This window comes from Euwallacea similis, chromosome 32, assembly GCF_039881205.1.
Source record: "Euwallacea similis isolate ESF13 chromosome 32, ESF131.1, whole genome shotgun sequence".
In the NCBI taxonomy this organism is placed as follows: domain Eukaryota; kingdom Metazoa; phylum Arthropoda; class Insecta; order Coleoptera; family Curculionidae; genus Euwallacea; species Euwallacea similis.
Genome location: NC_089640.1, coordinates 729,291 through 751,126, shown reverse-complemented (window position 1 = coordinate 751,126; position 21,836 = coordinate 729,291). Strand labels below are relative to the sequence as shown.

The 21,836-nt window shown below is 33.7% G+C and overlaps 3 protein-coding genes across 15 annotated transcripts in view; 1 reads left to right on the top strand and 2 right to left on the bottom strand.

Moving 5' to 3' along the window:
- The window catches only part of LOC136418091 (coiled-coil domain-containing protein AGAP005037), a 90,500-nt gene that overhangs the window by 53,125 nt on the left and 15,539 nt on the right, over positions 1-21,836 (top strand). For 8 of the 13 annotated variants that reach the window (XM_066404028.1, XM_066404025.1, XM_066404023.1 and 5 more), the window contains 7 exons: positions 19,250-19,379; positions 19,905-20,030; positions 20,798-20,906; positions 20,966-21,091; positions 21,139-21,248; positions 21,452-21,499; positions 21,704-21,760. In XM_066404028.1, coding sequence (XP_066260125.1) covers positions 19,250-19,379; positions 19,905-20,030; positions 20,798-20,906; positions 20,966-21,091; positions 21,139-21,248; positions 21,452-21,499; positions 21,704-21,760 — 706 coding nt within the window. The remainder of the gene's footprint in view (positions 1-19,249; positions 19,380-19,904; positions 20,031-20,797; positions 20,907-20,965; positions 21,092-21,138; positions 21,249-21,451; positions 21,500-21,703; positions 21,761-21,836) is intronic. The other 5 variants (XM_066404031.1, XM_066404033.1, XM_066404032.1 and 2 more) reach the window with 4 other exon arrangements.
- Positions 7,571-11,551, bottom strand: LOC136418103 (nicotinamidase-like). The gene is made up of 6 exons (XM_066404054.1): positions 11,428-11,551; positions 8,991-9,177; positions 8,721-8,932; positions 8,352-8,508; positions 8,130-8,298; positions 7,571-8,059 (listed from the first exon to the last, which is right to left on the bottom strand). Exons 1-6 carry the CDS (start codon positions 11,517-11,519, stop codon positions 7,836-7,838), a joined length of 1,041 nt encoding a protein of 346 aa, XP_066260151.1. The 5' UTR covers positions 11,520-11,551; the 3' UTR covers positions 7,571-7,835.
- On the bottom strand, positions 13,226-17,656 carry LOC136418105 (neuronal pentraxin-1-like). Its single transcript, XM_066404056.1, has 5 exons — positions 17,467-17,656; positions 14,900-15,072; positions 14,744-14,849; positions 13,722-13,930; positions 13,226-13,671 (listed from the first exon to the last, which is right to left on the bottom strand). The coding sequence occupies exons 2-5, from the start codon at positions 15,065-15,067 to the stop codon at positions 13,291-13,293; spliced, it is 864 nt and encodes a 287-aa protein (XP_066260153.1). The 5' UTR covers positions 15,068-15,072; positions 17,467-17,656; the 3' UTR covers positions 13,226-13,290.

Genomic DNA, 21,836 nt, shown 5'->3' with positions numbered 1-21,836 from the left:
TAATTTTAAATTAATAATAAAACAATGCTGTCGTGTGTGCAATTTTTTGTCATTTTTTCAACGACTTTGATAAAAAATACGTTAATTTAAGAAGATTTATGATACACCACTGACTTTTTTAAAGAGTTTAATTGTTGTTTACGATGGAAAATTACAGTGAAGGAATTTATAAGAATATATTCTTGTCGGTATCTGATTTTTGATAGCTTTCTTTCAAACTGAAGTTATTCATTTTCCTGCAGATTTAAGAAAAAGCAGGATCAAAAGTAATTGTCAGACTACTCTGAATTTTTATGTGAAACCAATTACGTCGTTTATAATGGAAAATTGTGAATTGCATTTTTAGTCAAATACCAGAGGCACACTGCGAGAAGTAATAATTTAAAAGCGATTTAACATGAGGTTTTTTAAATCCATAAATCAAAAAAAGTATTTGTGTAACACCACTGCATGCTTCTAACAAATTACCCTTAATTGTACCCCAATTTGCTAAATTGTCTTTTTAATTGAATAATAAGACCGTGGCGTGCAGGGATGAAACGACTTGAAACACAATTTACAAACTGGAGAGAAAAATTGGAAAAAACATTAATTAAGAAGCCATTTATTTATTTTTCAGAAAGCAACTTTAGTTTTTAATTATGTTCAGTAACTATTAAAAATATTAAATAAATATGGACATTTAAACTTATCAGTGTTACGCCATTGGACTTAACCAAAGAGAGTGTCTTTTATGTTCACATTTTCTTCCGCTGGCAGGTGTGTTTAGCTCGTGATGGTATGAGTTACTTCCTAGTTAATAAATATATCTTCTTTATTTAACAGAGACGCATGTTTATGTGATTGATTTGTTAATAAATGCAAAACAAATACTGAATTCCAATCTATAAATTAACCGACTTAAAACTGTGATAAAATAACGATTATAATTATCGTCCTTGGTTGCGTGTTAAATGATTTTAATTGTGATTATACACGTATTTCAATTAATTTATTTAAATGTAAACAGTTTTATTATGTCCAGTGCGTAATGATGAGTAGGTATAATTGTGGGAACAACCATCAAGCATTTCTGGAAATGTATGTAACTTATTAAATACTCATAATTAACCACACTTAATTATAACCCACATTCACCTTACGTAATTAAAATTATTAGCGAAGACAACACCCTTTAAACCAAGTTCACTTTCACCGAAATTTCAATCTCCCGTGAGTGTGATTAATGTAATATAAAATTATCTTAAAGGTATTATGATACAGTGAATTATTCAATTAATGAGGGGTTTATGCGTGGAATATTCATATCGATGGAGCAATTAAAATTCCTTTCCGGACCATGAGGTACTCAATGGGCCATGGGTCTGCTCAGTGGGGCTTCTATGTATATTCTAGTTCAAAATCACGTTCTCACCCTATTTTCTCCTAACAAGCTGCAACAATGTAAATTTGAATTTATAATTCGATAGGTAACAAATATTGTTCCATTAAAACTTACACAAAGCTCATTATCCGGGGAGTGTTACATGCGAACTTAATTTCAACACAATTTAGCTTAAAAGCGCACATTATTCAATTGGGATAATCTATATACATATGTGGCAGTTGCAGAAAAAAATGTTATTTAATAAAGTATATACTAATTTTTAGTAGTATTAGTATAAAGTACATTATGTAAGCATGCAATATTAGGGCATGGGTTTGCATTGGTTATAACAATCTGTCCTTTAATCTAATTTTAATTAGTTGAAATTGATAGATATCGACTTGTTTTTGTGTTAAAAATACATAACTCTGAGGTAATTGGAAAAAAATCTTCTGTTGCCAGAATATGAATCAAATAAGTCTCAATTTATAAAGGAGATATTTTTTTTAAGCAAGCACAATAAGGAATATTAAGAGATGGAAACTTTCTTCATAAAGTGCGCAAAAGGAATCGTTCATTCAAATAAAAATGGCATTATACGGCTTTACGTGTCCCAGATGTTTTATTTCCTATCAATAGAGATTTCCAAAAGTATCACATTTTAGGCAGGTTTCAAGAGAGTATTTTTAAGGCAATTAAAGTTTTTCAAATCTTTAGTGCAAAAGCTGTTTTAAAATCATGAAATCATAAAACATGTTATTTCAACCATGTCACTAAATTCTTATAAAAAAATATCTTTAGCTGAGTATTTTAAATTTCCTTACAAAACACTTAGGTTTTTTTATGGAAGAATAATTTTAACGGCGTTGTTTAATGCGGGATACTGTTGAGTTTGGTTTAATAATAAGTCAGCGGGGCTCGGGAAAGGGAGTAAATTAGTAATCCTGGAAGATTTCACAGATATCTGTAAAAAATACTTAAATTTAAAAAATTGTCTCCAGCGCTATTGATTTGGGGCATTATGAAGGAATAAATTCAGCTGAATGTATAAAATATTGAGATCTGTTTGATGTTAGTCAAATACAGGAAATGGAGTAATTAAATTATAAATTTTACTCATTTTAAGGATTTTTTTTACGAAAATACAATAATTTAAAATGCTCGTTCGACGACACTGTTTTTTTTATAGAAGAATAATTCTCATTGGGCCCTTTAATTTGAGATTTCTTAAATTCTGATAATAAAACAAGAGGCCTTAGGCAAGGAAATCGTTAAAACACAAATCCTGTAAGATTTTTGCAAGTTTCTACAAGAAATACGTAAATTTAAAAATATTTGTACTTAGCTTAACTTTAATTGTGTCCTTCAATTCGGGAAATGTTAAGCTTGATTTTATACTAAGACAGTGGCATCAAAAGAGGAAATCCACAAAATTTATTTTGAAAAAATGTACGTTCGAAAATATTTTAACTGTGCCACTGATCTTTTATAGGAGAGTAATTTTAGCTGTGCGCTTCAATTCCAGAAATTTGGAGTTTGAGTTAATAATAAGGCAATGACGTAGAGGAAAGAAATGGAAAGACTTTAGAAAAATGTTGGTTTCGCATTTTTGTGCTGTTCCAGAAAATTTTTTGAATTAAAACTTATATAGACAGGATATAAAAATATGAACAACAAACTAAAATTCCCAAAATAATAAATTGTAGCTAAACTGTTTGCGTAAATTCTGTGAAATTGAGATTTTTTTTAATGGCAGTTCAGTGGCGTTCTAAGAATGTTTCTAATCCTTTCACATTTCGAGCAACTATCACGATGGAAACCACTTGGGAAATCCTAAACAGGGCCACCCCAACTATTCATATTCTTAAAATTAAATCAAATTTTCGGAACAATTTTTTTAATGTTTTTATAGTCAACTCTTAAAACAGTTTCAAAGTCCATTAACAGATTCCGAGATAAGGAAATCAAAATTCCTTGAATTCGACCTCAGCAGTAAAAGTCGTTTATTCGATAGTCAAAAACCGTGTCATTACTGTTATTCATTACCAACAGGAACGTATTGATCAATTGCTTATAACAACCTTTCTTAGCTCGCAGGAGCAATTTTGCTCTTGTGTCAGGCCTATTGACCTGAATTTTCGGTACTGCTACAGACACGTATTGCGTAAGTCAACTATGGTCTACTAAATTATTTTTAGCACTTGCTTCTAATTAACTTAACACCGAATATGGACTATCTCATTTTGAATAAAAGCGAAAAATATTGCCGATAAACACACCTAACAAAAAAATATGCGAATGTTTACATCACAGCTAAAATACCGTAGTTACTTACACTGTAAAACTGAAATATTCAACCATCTAGTTACGTAACTTTATGTGAATTTACTTTCCCATATGAGTGTATAGATCTAGAACGAAAGGAGTGTGACAGACATACAGATTAATTTTGAATATGATGTCAGCATTTAGGAACCCAATTTGGGACGGTCTTTCACTCTTTCTCACCTTGGGATAGTGACATTTGCATGCCTTTGTTTAGCAGAGTACCAAATTAGTTTAATAAGAAGAGATACAATCGATTATGCAATATTACGTACTTACTAAAAGCTTTCTGAATGCTACGGAGGATGATCAAGTTTAAGGGTTTCAAACTTGACCATAATGTTCTTCGGGATCTTAATTTCATAACATGATTTTCCCGTAAGTTTAATAATGATAAGGCAACATTAGAAACTTAATTGTTCGTAATTGTATACAATTACTCGACATGACATGCAAGGAACGCCTAAGAACCGTGTAAGGTATAGAAGAACGGTTTGCAAAACGGGTCAGTTTTCATGGTTGTGGGATTTACGTAAAGGAAAGTGTGTCAGAAAAGTTGGTTCTGGTACCAATTTTTTTAACTCAAATACGCATAAAACAACACGTGCAAATTTTTACAAGGTTTTAATTATTCTTTTATTGCAAAATTATTTACATTAAAACCGGCACTATTCACGTTTCTATCTCGATTCTTATGTGTTATTTTTTTTTATAATAAGATGATTAATTTTTACTGAAAAATCTTAAATTGGCAGATTTAGATCTGAGTCTTCATCTAATTGTTCTTAGAGGATGATCTTTTTTTTGCCTCGAGGAAAATTCTTCAAAAGACACCCGGTCTAGGGTTTTGACGTCAGGATAGTATGGGATTCGCCGGTGCGCGCCTACCCACTAAAAACCTCAGGTTTCCTTTTCCTACAACCTGCAGCGATCCCAAACTGTCCCTGGGAGACAAATCGTCAGCGACGAGAGGCTGGGGGGTTTTGGTTGTCAATAGTTGTGATCTTTTTCGCGAGTGCAGACGTTGATGGTCGTCCATGTCTTCCTCGCACCTGTGTCCTCATCCGAAGGGTAAGGGATGATCTAACAGTGTTCCATCTTCTCTGCTAGAGACAGTACCCATATATCTGTACAAAAACTAACCTTAACTAACCCGAGTTATAGTTAGATTGTAAAAGGACGTCAATAGGTAGTTTAATTGTTATTTTATTCCCCATGCGTCTTTGTTTTGTCCTAAAATAAATTTTAATTTTTTCATTATCTCGAACGATGTAGCAATATTGATCACTCAGCGGAAGTTCCCATATCTTGAGAGAGAATATTTATATAATAGATGAATAAAGAAATGCGGAATATAATAAATAAGCCCTGAGACCCTGTATAACGATTATTCGCAGATTAAATTGGTCTCATAACTCCATTCTCAAAGCTCGCTAATGAGTTCACACGTCTGGTAGATATTGACACTCATACAGAGTCCTTGAGATTTTCGGCAAAAACTAGTTTTATATAAATTACGGTTATAAATTAATAAGTCATACCGTAACGAGTCCCTAAGAAAAAAATCAGGAACAGCCTTGATCTACCTTCTAAAAGTATCTTCGAAGGCTTGAAAGTTAGGCTTTTTGACTAATCACCCAGGCAATAAATATGCAACTAATGAACATTATTTTCCTTATTAGTGGGTCTGAAAGAATCCGGTTTAATATCGACTATAGCAAATATACCACACTGAAACAGAATTTATCCGAATCGAGATCACGTCATGTGCAAAAGTGGTCGAGATTACGTGCTCGGCATGAGTAGCCTGAGATCCTTTTGCATAACAAATGGAGACAGAACGTTTTCCCCTTCGAAACTGCTTTTGCTTAGTCAAGAAATGAATTTATATCCTCGCTTTTCCATTTTAGACCACCTTATTATTGGAATATTGCAAAAATTAAGCTCCATGAAAACAAGCATTTTATTAGACAATTAAAAACATTGCAGCTCTATTGCAACTAGACTGGAATATTAAACGAAATGCCTCTGGATTCGCTTTCCTATTAACCAGGAAGAAGCGGCAGGATCGCAATTACGTTCCAACGTAATAGGATTCAACATTGTTAGATCATGTTTACTTCACCGTAAGAGTCAAGTGGGTTAATGTTATTGTTACGAAGGTCATTTGTCAGTTTGAAATTTCCTCTAATCTAGAGTTAAAAGAAAAAGTGGTACAACTTGGCAATATCGTACTGTAGGGCATCTCAATCTCACCCTCTTAATACTTGTACCTCATACCTAAATCTCCAACTTCTAAGGCTTCGAACCCGGGAGGTATCTATATGATACCATGTATTTTACATGTTGCATATAGGCAGGATATATGACTACTTATGGAGACGCCATGGTATAAACTTACAGGAATATTCCCGTGAATTCCCAGATGACTACTAAAAGTATCTCGTTAAAATATAAGTACGACGGATATAAAGGTTATAACAGGACGATGCCCCATAGATTAGTTGTTGGACACTGTAGTGAAAATATGTAGTTCATTCAAATAAAATGGTTCTAATTGCGCCAAAGCGTTGTTTAAATGATTCACGTATTATTTATTGCTGAATTTATGTTTAAATCAAATTTGTTGAATTTCGCATACTTTGGGAAGTAGTCTCTTATCGTGGAATCCACGAGAAGTGTAACAGTATTTTAAGATGGAAAATCTTACTGATTTATTGCATAAAGCAGTTTACTTTGTGTTGCCTGAATCTCACGTTCGCCATAAATTTTGTCAAGAATCATTACTAATTTTAGATTCTTCTTGAACTAAAATATGAGGGGTGAATTTAACTCATACACATACATATATATGTACATGGTTTCTGATCATACAGGCTGGTTTGCGAAACAAACCCCAGGTATTCTTTTTTGCAGAAATATTACCACTTACATAAAAAGATTCACCAGGTTGTTAAGAATTCAACATTATTTGCAATATAAAAACGACCCTGAAGGGAATACTTTACCTAAAATTAAATAGCGGTAAACACTAAGGCTATTAACTTTATCATATTTCATTGTGAAAGTGCTCATTTTATAGGTGTCGATTAATGTTCTGGTATTTTTCTAGACGTGTGCCTGAGGACTCTTTATTTTTTTTATCATAAGAGGGCAAGTAGGTTAAGTTAATTCTATTGAAAGATAGAACATCTGAGTAATTTAATGCATCTAGCAATATAGTTGATTTTAGTCAAGGAGGTGCATGTAGTATAATCATGTAAGAATAAATTGTCGGTTTATTAGGATGAAAATATGGGAATTATCAAGGAATTGAACATATAATTATTTTATTTTTATTCATACAGGATGATTCTTAAAGGGTCAAATTTATCAATATATTCTTATTGCAAAAATACGTTTTAGATGGAAAGTTTTTTCAACAGATTTTCAAGAATTCGTCATGATTTGCAATTTTTTTAACAGTCAAGTAGGTTAAGTACCTATACTCTTTATTTGCAATTTAAAGGTGAAACTGAGGAAAAAAATCATTGCGTTACTGCATAAAACAGTATAATTAGTCGAGTTTGGCCAAAGATTTCATTCGCCATATTGTTAAGAATTAATTGCCAGTTTGTAATTCTCTCACCGCTAAAATATGGATGTGAAATCAACGCCTATGTTTACATATTGTTTTTGTGCTTATACTCACTAGTCCTTAAGGGGTCAATACGTATTCTTTCTGCATAAATATTACAATTTGCATAAAACGTTCTTTCTTCAAATTGTCAAGAACATGAGTGGACTATAGTCTGTCCACATCCTATCCACATATTATTACATATTGGAATGATAAGGTGTAGTCATTTAAAATAAGAAAATTTTCCATTGATTCAAGTATTTAAGGCAACATTTAAAACAATTTATTTACAAAATAACAACATTCTCCAACAAAGCTTATTAAATACCCCAACAAACATTTGGGCCGGACCTAAACAGTAAAGGTCTAGCAATACCTAAATAAGCACTTTAACACTATGACTAAGTATCTATATAATGAAGAACACTGACCTTGAACTAAATATTAAATAAAATACTACGGTAAATGCAAATTAAGTACTACCTTTTAAGTACCCTGATAGTGACTATTCTCTAATTTAAAGCCTTAGATTCTTTTAGACAGATTTAGGGCTAGTTTGTAGCCTAACTCTGGACGCCTATCATTCCCTTTAATAAGGTCTGGAACTTCTTCAGAAGTAGCCATTATTCCATGGTTTTTGACAATGTTTTCCTTAGTTTTTTCTATGTCTAGCAAATCCACCCCTCTGCAGCAATCATCAAGAAGAATGGTTCTGAAACCGCTGACTATAGCATCAGCTGCGGTTGCCCCTGCCAAAAATGGTCTTTGTAATTCTATTGCAGAAAACAGTCCTTAAAAATTTTTGCTAAGACGACTTACCTACGCAGACATCATAGGCAATCCCACACACATACACATCAGTAATATTCCTAGACTTGAGTTGAGCCTCCATTTTAGTGTCTGTGAGCTTAGAGTTGTCCCAAAAAGCCGAATACGAATCTACTTCAGGGTTGGTGCCTTTGTAGATTTTTACTGCATTGTCTACTACCTTTGAAGTTCTAGATTTGGTTAAGTAAGCCTTGTGGGGACTTTGGGAACTACCTTAAGGTCTTTATAAAGTTCGCTTCCCCAGGTGTTTTGGACGCAGTGTCTGGGCCATAGTTTTTGGCTTCTGGGTGGGTCACCGTCGAATACTACGGTGTCATAGACTTTGGCTTCTTCAGATTTTACAGGAGTAGATTCATGCAACTTTCTGAGACTGTTTAGGGAAGATTTGTATTATTTCTGGTATCGTTTTTAATGGGGAAAAAGTCTGAGAATGAAAGCAAACGCTTCTGACTAATTTCTAGTATATCTATTATTATTTCATTTTGTATATTTTCAGAGAGTATCTTCCGTTTCCAGGTTTTCACATAGTTTTTTTAATTCTTAGTATGAAATATTCAATTTTTTTTAATTCTCAATACTTACTGTATATTGTCAATGAACGACACATGATCCTCCGGGTGCCAATCATAAGAATAAAAAACCGCATCAAAATCCACGCTGTCCAATAAATCATTTATAGGTCCCACCACATCTTCCCCATTGTGCTTTGCTGAGCAGTTCCTGATGTCCAAGGTACCACAGATAAAATCGTTCTGCACATCAATTACCAGCAAAGCTGATATGGGCTTAACTATCTATACATTTTTGAAAATTTTACATTAATTAAATGGAAAACATTCAAGAATACGTTACCGTTTTGATCCAATTATACCAGCAAAAGCAGAACTCGTTACGATCGATCTGACCATCTCCATTTTTGTCAAAAATCTCGAAAATTTCTTTCAAGATTTGATCTTTCACCGGGTATGTCTGACCCGTCGGGTCCTTGAAGAGGGCCTTGGACAATTCCTTGAATTCTTGGTAGTTTAAAGACCCGTCACTGAAAACAATGAGGTATAAAAATTTGTAATGAAATGTGGGCTAAGAGTGATTTTTTCAGCTTCTTGTAGATATTTTTCGATGTATTTAGGACACCAAAGCTCATTTTCTTCATGTAGACACCCAGCATATTATGCGTTTTCGAGGTTTTTTAAAGCGATGTTTTAACATTATTCTTTTTAATTACCTGGAAACTTGAATTTTCCATGGGACATCCTGTATGTTATTAATTCCGAATCTAGCGACTCCAAGAAATAATTCTTTACTACGCTTTTCCATTACTGTCTTTCTTTTGAGCAATTTTAGAATTCATTGACCATGTTCTTAAAATTTTGGAAAAATATTTTCTATTTGGTGCACTAAAATTTTACTTTTTCATATTTATACACATTCATATTTGGTACCCAGTACATTATGTGATTTTTTGAATTTGTCACTCACTGATGTTACGTTACTTTGAAAATGCATAACCATCACTATTAATTTTCCACTAATATGAAGATTAATAAAAGCACATTTTCGGTGCTTTTCGACAAGATGCTCCTTCATGGAAACTATTTTTTTTCCATGGAACTCTCTGTATATTATTGAATCTTATACATCTACTAATCCCTTATTGCTATATGCGTTTTTCAAGTTATTTTCAAAGACTATTTTTCATGTGTTTCAGACATTTAGAACTTTACTTTTTCATATAATATAAAAATACCCTGCACATTAGGCATTTTTTAGAAGTTTTTGCTCATAAAGGGTACTTTAACTATAGAAATCCCTTTAGTAATCTGCCTCAGTTTTTAAGGTGTATAGTGTTTAACAATTGCACGGTTTCAATCCTTTTAAAAGAAACTTTTTTAACTTTGTGAAGTTTTTGACTGAGATGAGGATTACTAACAGCCCTCTATTTCACGAAACATACATTAGTTTTGACTAGAAAATTATTTTTGAGCTAACGCAAACAAAATTTCAACGTCCCTATGGGGGCTAAAAGGGGTCGAGCTATTCGCCCATCAATTTCTTTAACCCACGTGACATATTATTTGTATTTCCCACAAAAGAGCCTCTCGCCTCACTCCGAAAGCCAATTAAACGGAGGCGAATTTAATTCCACGTTGCACTGGTACAAGTTGTCACGAAAAAAGGGGTACGGGGGGTGTCGGATCGATGAGGTTGGGCATCAATTTTGACGCGGAAAACGCTTAAAAAAGCGCCAGATTGGCGTGTTCATGATATTTCGTCACAACCAGGAAATCACTCGAATGACGTACCTATGCTTTATATAGATTTAATAGGGATGAAGGGGTTGGGAGGTGACTATGTGAGGAATGCGGAATTAATGACTGCGGAGTTGAAAAGGGCATGGCGAATTTTAGGTGCGATGAACTTAATAATATATTCTGGTTGCCAATTAATTTGATTCTAAAGACGAAAAATACGATTGAGAAAATGCTAAAGCTAATGCTAACGTTACAATAGAAACCCATAAAGGAAAAGTATCCAATTTCCTGTAAAAAATGTGATTTAAAGATTCACTATTTCAGCAGTCAAATATTTAAAGAATCCAGCGTGAAATGTGTTATTAAATTGAATTTCACATTCATGATACAACTGATTAGAACGGGCATTTTTTTTAAGCAAAAAGTGTCAAAATTGTAATTTTCGAACGGAGCCTTACGAATCAGTGCAAAACAATAACCTGTCAACGTATATAACGGATGTAAAATTAATATCAGTTACGTTCCAGATTTCTGGAATTTATTTCATTGTTTTTTACGGTTTTTTTGTTACAATTATCCGACTGGTATATTACTGCTGACATTTAACAAAGACGGGCAAATCATATTGAATTGATCCGGACGTTTTTTAATTTGACCGTCAACTTCAATAATGACAGAATGGGTGACATCTGTGACGTAAATCACAGTGACAGTTGACATATAAAATGAAATTGATTGCTATTTTGCCGGACAAATGTGTCGACAAGCAAAATATTTGGACAAATAAAATACATTTTCTTGACTAGTCGTCTTATAACTCTATTAATAACTGGATTTCAGCGGCTCTTTTTCTTACCCATCCCATTTTCTACCTATTTTCACAGAGTTTTGGCACCGTCGCTTATCGCTTTCCTCCGTGTAAACATTCTACGCGTATACATTTCTCACGTTCCGTTTGAACTTAACCTTAATATTGTTATCTTATCTCCTATTTAAACCTCAATATTAACAAATTTAAAGAAAAATCGTCTATTTACCAGTTCTTGTCGAAGGCCACCAAACACGCGTCCATGTCGTCGAGCAACACGGAACTCGTGTGCGTTGGATCAATGGATTTTGTGCTAGACATCCGGCTGCCAAAACGGATATAAGCGAAAGAGGAGGCAGACAGGAGGCGGCAAGCGCAAACCAGATTTGAAGAGGCCCCGCCCGTTGGTGGTGACCTCTGGTGGGCGTCGGGGCGAAGTACACGTGTGCGACGGAGTGCGACGAACCGCACTGGCGATGGATGTGGTTTCAAATGACCGGTTATCAATTAGAAAGCGACGTTTCGGTTCTGCCAAAGGCAAATTAATGGTCAGAGATATATAATGTCTAACCAAACCAAATATGGATTTGTCGCAAAACTTCTATTAGTTACACTAATCTCATAATAAAACAAAGAGTGTGTGACAGATTACAGCATAGAATAAATTGACGTACTATAAATTCTCACGTTTATTTTAATTTTGCTATATGTAGCTCTTGTGGTGCTCCTTTAAGTTTAAGCTACTTTTAATTGGAAGTCGAAAAAAACTGTTGATAATATATTCAAATAGATGTTGTGGTCAATTCAATATTTGGCGTAATTGACAATGACAATTGACAGCTTTAAGACTAATGAATCATAAAATGGTGAAGACACCTAATAATTTACAGAAATAAAGTTTATATAAATCTTTTTAGGAATATTAAAGTTAATTTTTTTAAATTGTTTTCGAATGCTATTGCTGGGAACGCCTTAGATTTACCATTAGTTGATATAGATATTATTTAATAACTCATTAAACGACTTAGTTTTTGAGGAAGCCAATAAAACTATCACTAATGTTCTTAACTATAGTCATCGGCGAAACACATGTAGCAACTTACAAAAAAAAAGTACCTCTTTACAAGTAATAACTTTAAATATCTATTTTCAAATAACTTTCTGTTTCACCTCTGATGATAACCAATTAAGCATAAATAAACAATACGTTTTATTTGGATGCCATAGGAGTATTATTAATTTATTTGATTATAAGCAGTGGCGTACTTATAATCATAAAAAAATAAAAATCTCAATTTACAAGTAAATATTTAGGCTGCTGAATAAAAAAATACATTCGCATTTTTTTCATTTCGTGTGATTTTAGACTAGTACGTTTTTGATATTTTCCCAATTAATGCACTCATTTTTCTTTTGATGATTCTTTTGAATCTTTGACTGACGTCACTGATCATATTTCCTTTCATGGCCATAAAAATCACTTTACAGCCACATCAAAATAGCACTGTGAACTACCTACGCTGCTGGTATTCCTCCGATATTCATCTCATAAGAATACTAATTATTCTTGACAAAATCAGCGGCGGACCATGTAATTTTTAAAAAACTTTTTACCATTTATGCGTTTTTTCACTTCTTTAGATCATTATTAGGACTCAAAGTATATTCAGGAATTTATTAATTCATTGTTTATTTTATTTATTTATTAGATATTTATTTATTTTTACTTGTTAAAAGTTTCTACCCCATGAAGTTGAATCACAGAAAGTATTTATTTCAGTTTATAATCTAATTCATTTCAAATGATTTAGATTTAGGCCAAAATCAATTTTAGTAGTGTATTCGACACTCCTCTACTATTTTTAAAATCAATTATACCACCACACATGTCAGATGGGGGCTTCACCAGAAATTCCCATTGAAGAGAATGAATAACCAAGGCAATTTTAACATGGAGGAAAGTCACCTTGAAGGTCACCTTAATGCTACATAACTATCGATACTGGAACTAATTTGACTTTAAAAAAATACCTTTATTGAAATGCAAGTTTAATCACATGACTAGCAATACTCATTTTGCATGATATACTCATCAGCAAAATCTGGAAACTGTCTTTAAAATGGCACCACCGAACACGCGCACTTCAGTTTTGGTCCAACTGATTAACACCCCTTTTCCCTTCAAAGGAGCCCCTCTAAGGTACCCACAATCCCTGCCCAGCTCCACTAAAACCAACCCCAAGGGCATTTGATGTAACATTGGATCCAGATAGTCTTTCCAAAGAATGCTGCGCTTTCCAATTAAACTATTCGATGCAAATGTATGGTCGGAAACTTTAGGAAATGTTGACTCTAAGACTAAATTAAAACCGGAAATTTCTCCTTCAATTCCATCATCCAGTCCTTTATCGAAGTCCGTGTATTCCTGCCCTATCACCAAGTCTCCCTGAGGGGGTATTCTCACGTCGTGGAGCTGAAAATAATTGGGATCTTAGAATAGAATAGTGTGAAGGGAGAATGTACCTCGGGGTGATGACCACTAGCCTTTAGTTTACCATTCACGAAAACACTCCATGCAGCTTGTGGGGCAGACCAGGATTGGCAAATGTGGTACCATTGGTGCTCTTGGGCATGTAGAGGGATGCTGAATACAGGTACCTGGAGTAGCTCTAAGTTAAGGTGAGAGCCTTGAGGAGATATCCAGACTCGGATAAGGCGATCTTGTTCATGTCCTGCAAGTTGGTTCTATGAAGCTATAATAAACATTAGAGTTGCAGAGCTGTCGATAATTGCATTACTTTACTCGAAAAATATAACATATATTTATTTGAATCGTTATAAATATTTTACATAATATTAAGATGGGGAAATGATTGGAATTAATGAAATTTGCCATAAGCTTGGAGAAAACTACGCTCACTAAGATAAAAACACGCGACAGCCGTGTTAATCCAGAATCAAATGTTCCAGGATTTTGAATATTTTCGCAGGTGGTTTCACATGATTTTTCTTGAAAATTTAAAGGTTTCAAAGTAAAAAAAAGTAATAAATGTAAAGAAATTATACTCATTGAGATAAAAAAAAACAACGCCATAAACGTAACAGTGAGGAATCGGAAGTTGCCGTTCTCTGGTTTTTCACGAAAAATTATTAAGATTCTTCACTTTCTTCGAAAATTTTAAGCTTTAAAAATGAGAAACTGTCGCAATTGAGAAAACTACGTTTTCTTGCATCAACAATTCATCATAAACTTATTGGAATCAGAAAATGCAGTCATCGAAAAATTTTCTCGAAAGTTTGTTCAGGCTCTTGATTTTTCTTGAAACTTAAAGAATTTCAAAGTAAGGAAGTTTCGTTATTGAAAATTGAACCAAACGTAGAGGAAACTATGCTCTTTCAAATAAAAAAGGATTCTCAAATCTCATTTCTCAAGCGGTTTTCATGAGAGTTCCTTAATTTACTTCTCATTTTATGTTTTCAAAATGACTAAAAAGTCCTTTTTTGAGTAGCTTCGGCAGCTTTGCATAGAAATAAGTATGTCTTACTTGAGTATGAAAGCAGAGGATGGCTGAAAGTGAAGTTGTAACTCTTAACCCAAATGCAAAATGTGTATTCTGCAATCTCCGGTACTTCAGCCACGTACTTCAAGAACTGGAATAATTAAATTATATCGTTAATGCAATAAAATGATAAATGACTACCTGTATGTATCCTTTTTGCGTAAGAGACGCCTTGGGCACCAATGCATTATTATTATATCCATTTACTTTGTTTTTATGCGCTTCCAAAGATATAACTGAGGCAGCTTCTCGAAGACAACATGCCCATAAGAGAAAGAGGCAGGGGAGAGGCGTAGAATGCAATAACATGTTGCCTACAATGAAATTTTGATAATTAGGATTAACCCTCTATTGAACATAAAAATGTCCCTCCTTCACTATTCAGAATCTAAAATCCTAAATTCGGTAAATTCTTAAAATGTGTTTCAGAAAAATCAGGAAGTACTGCAAATGGAAGGATGTGTACCCCATTGAAGCAATTCCCCATTCACATTTCTGCATTTTCTCCTATTTTTCCTCCATTGAAATCAATTTTCGAGTAGCGTGTCCTCATTTTTAACTTACAATAAGGATTGTTAAAGCTTGCTCCACTAGTTTACGAAAGTTTATTGACATGAAGAATTGCGTGAACATCAAGTTTCCAAAGTAACTAAAACCAGCTTCACCTTAATTATAAGGAAGTTTCATGTGCAATTATTTCTCTTCTATGATATAGTGGTAACTGAGTTCCTAGTTTGAAGTTTGAAGCTCGTCTATTGTGTAGAATTATTATGTTTGGGAGTTGTTTGGCGTCACAGGGAAGTCTTGTTAAGCGTGGAATTTGATGTTTAACTAAGGATCTTGTATAGCAGATATTAATTTTTAATAAAATTTGTATTTGTGGATGTACGAGTTCGTGGAACTGGGAATATTAGATGAAATTGAGTCAGTGTTGAACTTCGAGGGCTTTATTGTATCACTCAGTTTTGGCCCAAAATATTAGTTAAAGTGTAATTAACAACTCAAATAAATGTCTGTTTATTAATACCTGCTTCCGGTTTTTGTTATGTGAGATTCCTTGTAAATTTATGATGGCCCCGTTTATTCATTATATGGTCCCATGAACTCATTGTTTCTTATTTTTAGTTGCCAGAAATACTGCTTTTTGGTGTTAAAACGTCTAGTTAAATTCAGAGCGTTACTGTTTTTGTATATTTTTTTAGCGTTGTTGCATCCTTTCAAACCTGTTCCAGATACAGCTATGATTTCTACATATTTTAAGATCAATAAAAAGATTTAAATAATTTATAAACAACCAAGAGAATAACAATTTTGAATTAACATTTAAAAAAATTTGAAAATTTGACTCCCTATTAAATTTATTTCTATACGATACTGATTTTACATGTAAAATTCTACAAATTATAGCATCTTTAATGAATCGCTAACCCATTAAACTGCTAAAAAATCAGTACAACAAAATTGTATTGACAGTTTTAAAAAGACAATTAAAAAATGTACACTTCTCTCATTTAAAATTTCCTCTAAGCATGGTTGTAAACCTGTGCTAAAAGTCTATAGATTTTAGTATTTTTCAAAAATTCTTAAAGCTACTAGGCTGGAATATAATCAGTGGCGTAAAACTATAGAAAACAGTAACATATTTTTGAAAATGAAACGTTTTCTAAATTTAACTTTTAGCATGGTCGTAGTGCCCTTTTCAACTTATTCATGATATAGCCTCGACTTTACATGTAAACTGTTGCATGTCACTGAGCTGCTAAATAATCAGTAGCGTTACAAGATTTAGAATACAGTTGCATTTTCTGAAAATCGTATATTTCGTAATTGTAGTTTTGAGAATAATTATGGTATTCTTTTATTTTATTCTTGGTACGGTCCTGTCTTACATGTAAAGCTGTAATTCGGCTTTTAATCTGTACAAAAATTCAGTAACGTAATAAGCCTGTATTTATACTAAACATACTAAAAATGAAGTAGCTTAATTTTTAGCATGAATTTAATTCATTTTTTAATTTGTTCTCTTTACGGTCCTTAATAATTTTACAAAAGAATTTACTATATTAATTTTTAGAGATTTTGAAAAGCCTTTTTGGTTATTATATTGGGACGGATCTGTATCGGATATTAAACTGCAAAGTAATCAGTGGCGTAACTAATTTTTTTTCCACTAATTAACAGTTGAGGTTAAAAAAATTGTAAAAATCAATACAAGAAAAGGATTAGTATACCAAAAAGGGTTAAAATTTCTGAAAATTAAATACTACGATGAATCAAAATATTCTTTTGTGAAGAAAGTGAAACAACTATTTCCGGTTTTTTAATATTTTGTCTGTTGTTGAGTGAATTAATTGATTATCCACATATAAACATAATAGAAAAATATGCCCACTTATATTCCAATATAAAATGTATGTCAGCGTTTATTATGTCTTTTTAACAGGGTTTGAACATTCTTTTGTAATTTGTGCTTATCGAACTTCAACTTCCATTCAAGAAGTAAATCCTATTATCCGATATTTAAAGCATCGAAAAGTTTTTCTTTGATTCTTCTATTTCCTTGGATAGGATACATTATACATATGCGTTAATTTTGACAATTTATAAATAATTAACTTCCAACTGTAGAAATTTAAAATTCAACAATTTCTCGTCAATAAACCAAGTTTTTGCCACAAAGAGAAAACCTATTAGACCACGCGACTCACCTAATTATCAACTAATCAATCTTCAACTTGTAAAGTCACCAGGTACCACTGCACTACATTCGAAAATTTCAATGTCGCCATTATCAATCGCCGGTGCCCACCCCTCAAAATATTCTTTGGTGCTACTCTAGAACCCGTGCTTGACCAGACCAAAGCGATTCTTGGACTAAACCACCTTAAGCTGAAGAGATTTTACTACTTTTTACTCACAAAACATAGGTGATGGTACTGGTCAGGTGGCCACATGACCGGTGAACCATTCCCTTTCAAAACGTGGAATGTCTTAGAAATTTTCCCTTTTTGAGAGATGTGATACAGTTTTTGACACGCTTGGTAAACACCGAAATTTCTCCTGATTTACGAGTGTCGGCAAGTTAAGAATTCGTGGTTAATAGACATAAGTGAAATCACATTTGAAGACCTATTACAAGACTTTAGATTGTCTATTGAATCATAATTAATTCAATAGGCCACCTGTTCGATTGTGGGACTTCGCTAATTCGGTCTAAATCAATCAAGCCGCTAATTAATAAAGTGTTCTAGAACTGGACATGTGATTGGGTCAAAGTACCTCAATGCCGGACATTCTGGGGCAAATACTTCTGCAAGATCTAAGAATATAATGATTGCGTTCTAGTTAAATTTATTAATGATTCGATTTGGTACCTTATTAAAATAGTAGTTTAATGATTTTCAGAGAAATGAATCTCTGAATCGTCTATAGCAGTAATTAGTTCAGATAATAGTAATTAACAGATACTACTATTTCTTTCAGAGGGCCTAACAGTGGAAATAACTAGAGCGTAGGATATAGTGCGCCATTCACATGTTAATAATTATTGTAAATTATTTGGCAAAATATTGCGAAGTGAAACTTTTAAACGCCAAACTTCCTCTATCGCAATTTACGAAGAAATGTTTACGATTACAGTGTTGCAAGCCAATAGCATGTTGAATTCTTAATTTCAATTAGTCTTTAACTTGCAAATTTCGCACCCGTTAACTGTAATTTTCCTTGTAAAGTCTTATAGCATCTTTATTCATTCCTTTATTTATTTAGTCCATAATATTAAATAATTACACCAAAAAAAATATATACAGAAGAGTGAAACTATCGTTTCGTCCTTTCATCACACCGAATGCTCCATCTATAGATTTTTTTATGAATATTACACATTCGCAATGCTTCAGTTGTTTCAACTTCTTCATTTCTATTTGAAATTTCATTTGCACCTGAAAATTGGAAAATCGGTATCTCAGGAACTCGAGAAAATACTCTATCACTCAAGCCTAAAAGGAAAATAAATGTGAAAGGATTTTTTATTGAACCTATGGATGCAGTGTAATGGAAAATAACAAAATTACGGAAGACCGTTCTGAATTCGATTGATCCCTATGGATTGATTTTCAACCGATCAGATTGGTTGGCTATCATCTGGGATCAATCCGATCCAAATCGGCCTTTCCGAAAAGACCTACTGTAAAAAGCTGGTTGGTTCAGTAGTCATCCATAGGATTCTTGACTATATTGAATTCGGATCATGATGGGTGAACAAAATTTGTAATAGTATATTAACTATAGTCATAGCTTAAACTATCCAGTAACAAAATTGCTACATCTATTTCCTGACCCTGATCAGCCATAGTCCAGTTGTAATTTGGGTAACCCCAGAGAAAAAGGAATTTTTAAAATAAACCTTAGATATCAACGAATTTAAAGTTATTAGTATACGAATATACAAGTTTAGAATGTTTCACTATTCACTCATTTTTCTTCTCCCAGATTGGAGGCAAAGCAGCCCCTTACTACATGGGCTCCACCAGCAGCCTCCCAAGAGGGGCTCCATTCCTGCGAACGTACTCCCCCGCAGTGCCCAATCTTCCTTCAGAACGACTCAAACCGCTGCCCTCAGGTCAGTTTTGTCTCATTTTTATCACTAGTAGCAAGAATATTTCATATTTTAATGCTATGAAGTGTGTGAGTAGCTGAATTTTTCCCAAAAATTTTCTTTTTAACTAACTCTGAATTCAGCTATTCCCTACTTATGATGTCCTTTTTGGTCTTGAGAATTGCATGAATTAATAATTAAGAGGAAGGTACCATGTAATGTAAGATATAATGTAAGTAAAATGTAGATTTACATGGTACCCACTTCAATGAATTAAACCTACTGGGCGTTTCTGAAAATGTACAAAGGCTTGTCTGTACCAGCGTGTATTGTCCGTTAACAACGTTTTGTTACAGTCCCAGTTTTGTTTCATCACCGATTTTTTCAGTATTGTTACATTCATTTTGTTTGTTAAAGGCAGGATTTAATGCACATTTGTGATAGAGAAAGCGCGTGTTCGATCACATAACTGCGCAATAAAACGATTATAACAATTGTATAAAAAGTGTTGAATCCTGCCGATTAAAGGACCTTTCTTGCATTGAAAAGGTGCACCCCCGAAACCTCAACGCGCTTATAGCAGCGGAGCAGGCCGTGGCTCTAGCGATGGTCCACCCCGACCCCCGGACCGGTTTGCCCCCTTCCAAAGGCCCACCAACCCCCTTTATGTGCCAGGTGGGTCTTTAATATGTTTAGCCTCAAAACAACTCCTAATTCAAAAATCTACATTTCGGTACATTATGTCTCAAAGCTGACCATGATGTTGGGGTTTCTTTTGCGTTTTTGAATATCACACGCACCCCCTGTAACGTTTTGTCATTGTGTTTTTTACACAGAGTGTCATACACTCGGTGGAAGATTAAACATTTTGAACAAAAGCAATAAAAGTACGGAATGCTTTTTACATAAAATTCAATTTTTGTATTAAAATTTGGGAAACGTATATAAGTTCCAAAATTCCATATACAACTACACTCCAGAAATATTGAAAAATCTAAATTCGAACTTTGTAAATCAATTTAAAAAAATCAGTGCCCACATAGAACTAAAAAAATCGTAAAGTAGTCAAAGATAAAATTATTGTTTATTACTTATATTTGTCGAAAACATCATTGTGATCGCCAATGATTTACTTTATATATTAAGTACCGTAAGAGTTCTTTATAATTTGAAAAAAAATTAACTTTAATCCAGTAAAGCACGGCCGTAATAACAGCAATTATGCTCCCATCAAAATATTTAAAAATTTTAAAACACTGTCATTTATATTATGAAATATTGCCTCATTTCCTATCGAGTGTGTGACTCCCTGTATAAGGATTTTCCCATATCACACCTTTTTAATAAGTAGTTTGCAGATGATTCAGTAGATTTGTTTGATGTTTTTATTGGTGAATGTGGAATTGAGTATGGGGAAAAATAATGTAGAGTCCTTAATGTAGACGGCTATATGTCGTCCCCTGAACGGGGCTCCAGGTATGAAGACCCTTACTACAGCCAATATGGTACTAGATCTGGATCTATAACACCAGTCATAGATGAAGAAGTTAGGTATGACTCAGTAAATCAAAGAATATTCCATGAATATTGCTACAATTTTATTTTAACAGCGATACAGAATTACTGGATGACTCCTACTCTCTGTATGGAGTTAAAGTGCCCCCTAGCAACGCACCTAGAACTACTCCTAGACCGGGATTTCCCGCCCCTACTGGAGTACCTTATGATGCTACCAGGTTGTTTTTTTTTATAACACAAATCATTTTTTAAACTTTTTTTTTAGGCTGCGAGTAGAAAACATGGAAAGGCAACTGGCAAATCTCACAGGATTAGTCCAGAAAGCGCTCACGCAGCCCAGTACTTTGCAAATTCCAGGCAGAGATGGTTATCGAGGTGAGAACCTCCTCTGTTCACTTTTTCAGTTGTGTGAACGAGTTTGATGAGAATTATTAGGGGTTGTCATTCTAGATACTTAGTAGTCATGGAAAATTTTTCCTTATAGTCATTCATTCATTTATTTATTTAAACGCAAGCCTTGTGTGTATATAGTGTGTGTTTCGTTGCTAACTGTCATCATTCATTTTTCTACCCAACAGGAGACGAGTTCGATAAGAACTCCAGCTCGAGTTCAGCTTCACTGCCAGGTTTGTATTTATCACTGTGTTTTTATGATTTTCCTCATCTCATCTGCCATACATTTTGCATGTCTAAGTACTTGGAAATTTGGCTGTAACATCTTACTGTGAATAATGTATAGAGGATCCAAATTTCGAAGTTTTGTCCGTTATAGCGAAAGCAATTGGCAAATGTGAGGCGAAATTTTTGACAGTTTTGTGGTTTTTTGACAGATGATTCGTATCTGCGGTCAGACAGCAAAGCGCCCAAATTGGGTAAAAGTGGCTGTCGTAAGTTGGAACCATTCTAAGCATGACCCTGGAGTCTTGTATATTTGTATATTTAGCTCTCCATTGACCCCCTTCT

What these genes read in the sequence shown, in the direction of transcription:
- LOC136418105 (XM_066404056.1), bottom strand. Translation starts at nt 15,067, where the DNA reads ATGTTATTGCATTCTACGCCTCTCCCCTGCCTCTTTCTCTTATGGGCA. An exon ending in CGCAAAAAGGATACATACAG is followed by an intron (nt 14,850 to 14,899) that starts GTAGTCATTTAT and finishes TAATTATTCCAG; the next exon opens with TTCTTGAAGTACGTGGCTGA. An exon ending in CTAGTGGTCATCACCCCGAG is followed by an intron (nt 13,672 to 13,721) that starts GTACATTCTCCC and finishes AATTATTTTCAG; the next exon opens with CTCCACGACGTGAGAATACC.
- LOC136418103 (XM_066404054.1), bottom strand. Translation starts at nt 11,519, where the DNA reads ATGTCTAGCACAAAATCCATTGATCCAACGCACACGAGTTCCGTGTTG. An exon ending in GGTATAATTGGATCAAAACG is followed by an intron (nt 8,933 to 8,990) that starts GTAACGTATTCT and finishes AAAAATGTATAG; the next exon opens with ATAGTTAAGCCCATATCAGC. An exon ending in TGCCTATGATGTCTGCGTAG is followed by an intron (nt 8,060 to 8,129) that starts GTAAGTCGTCTT and finishes CATTTTTGGCAG; the next exon opens with GGGCAACCGCAGCTGATGCT.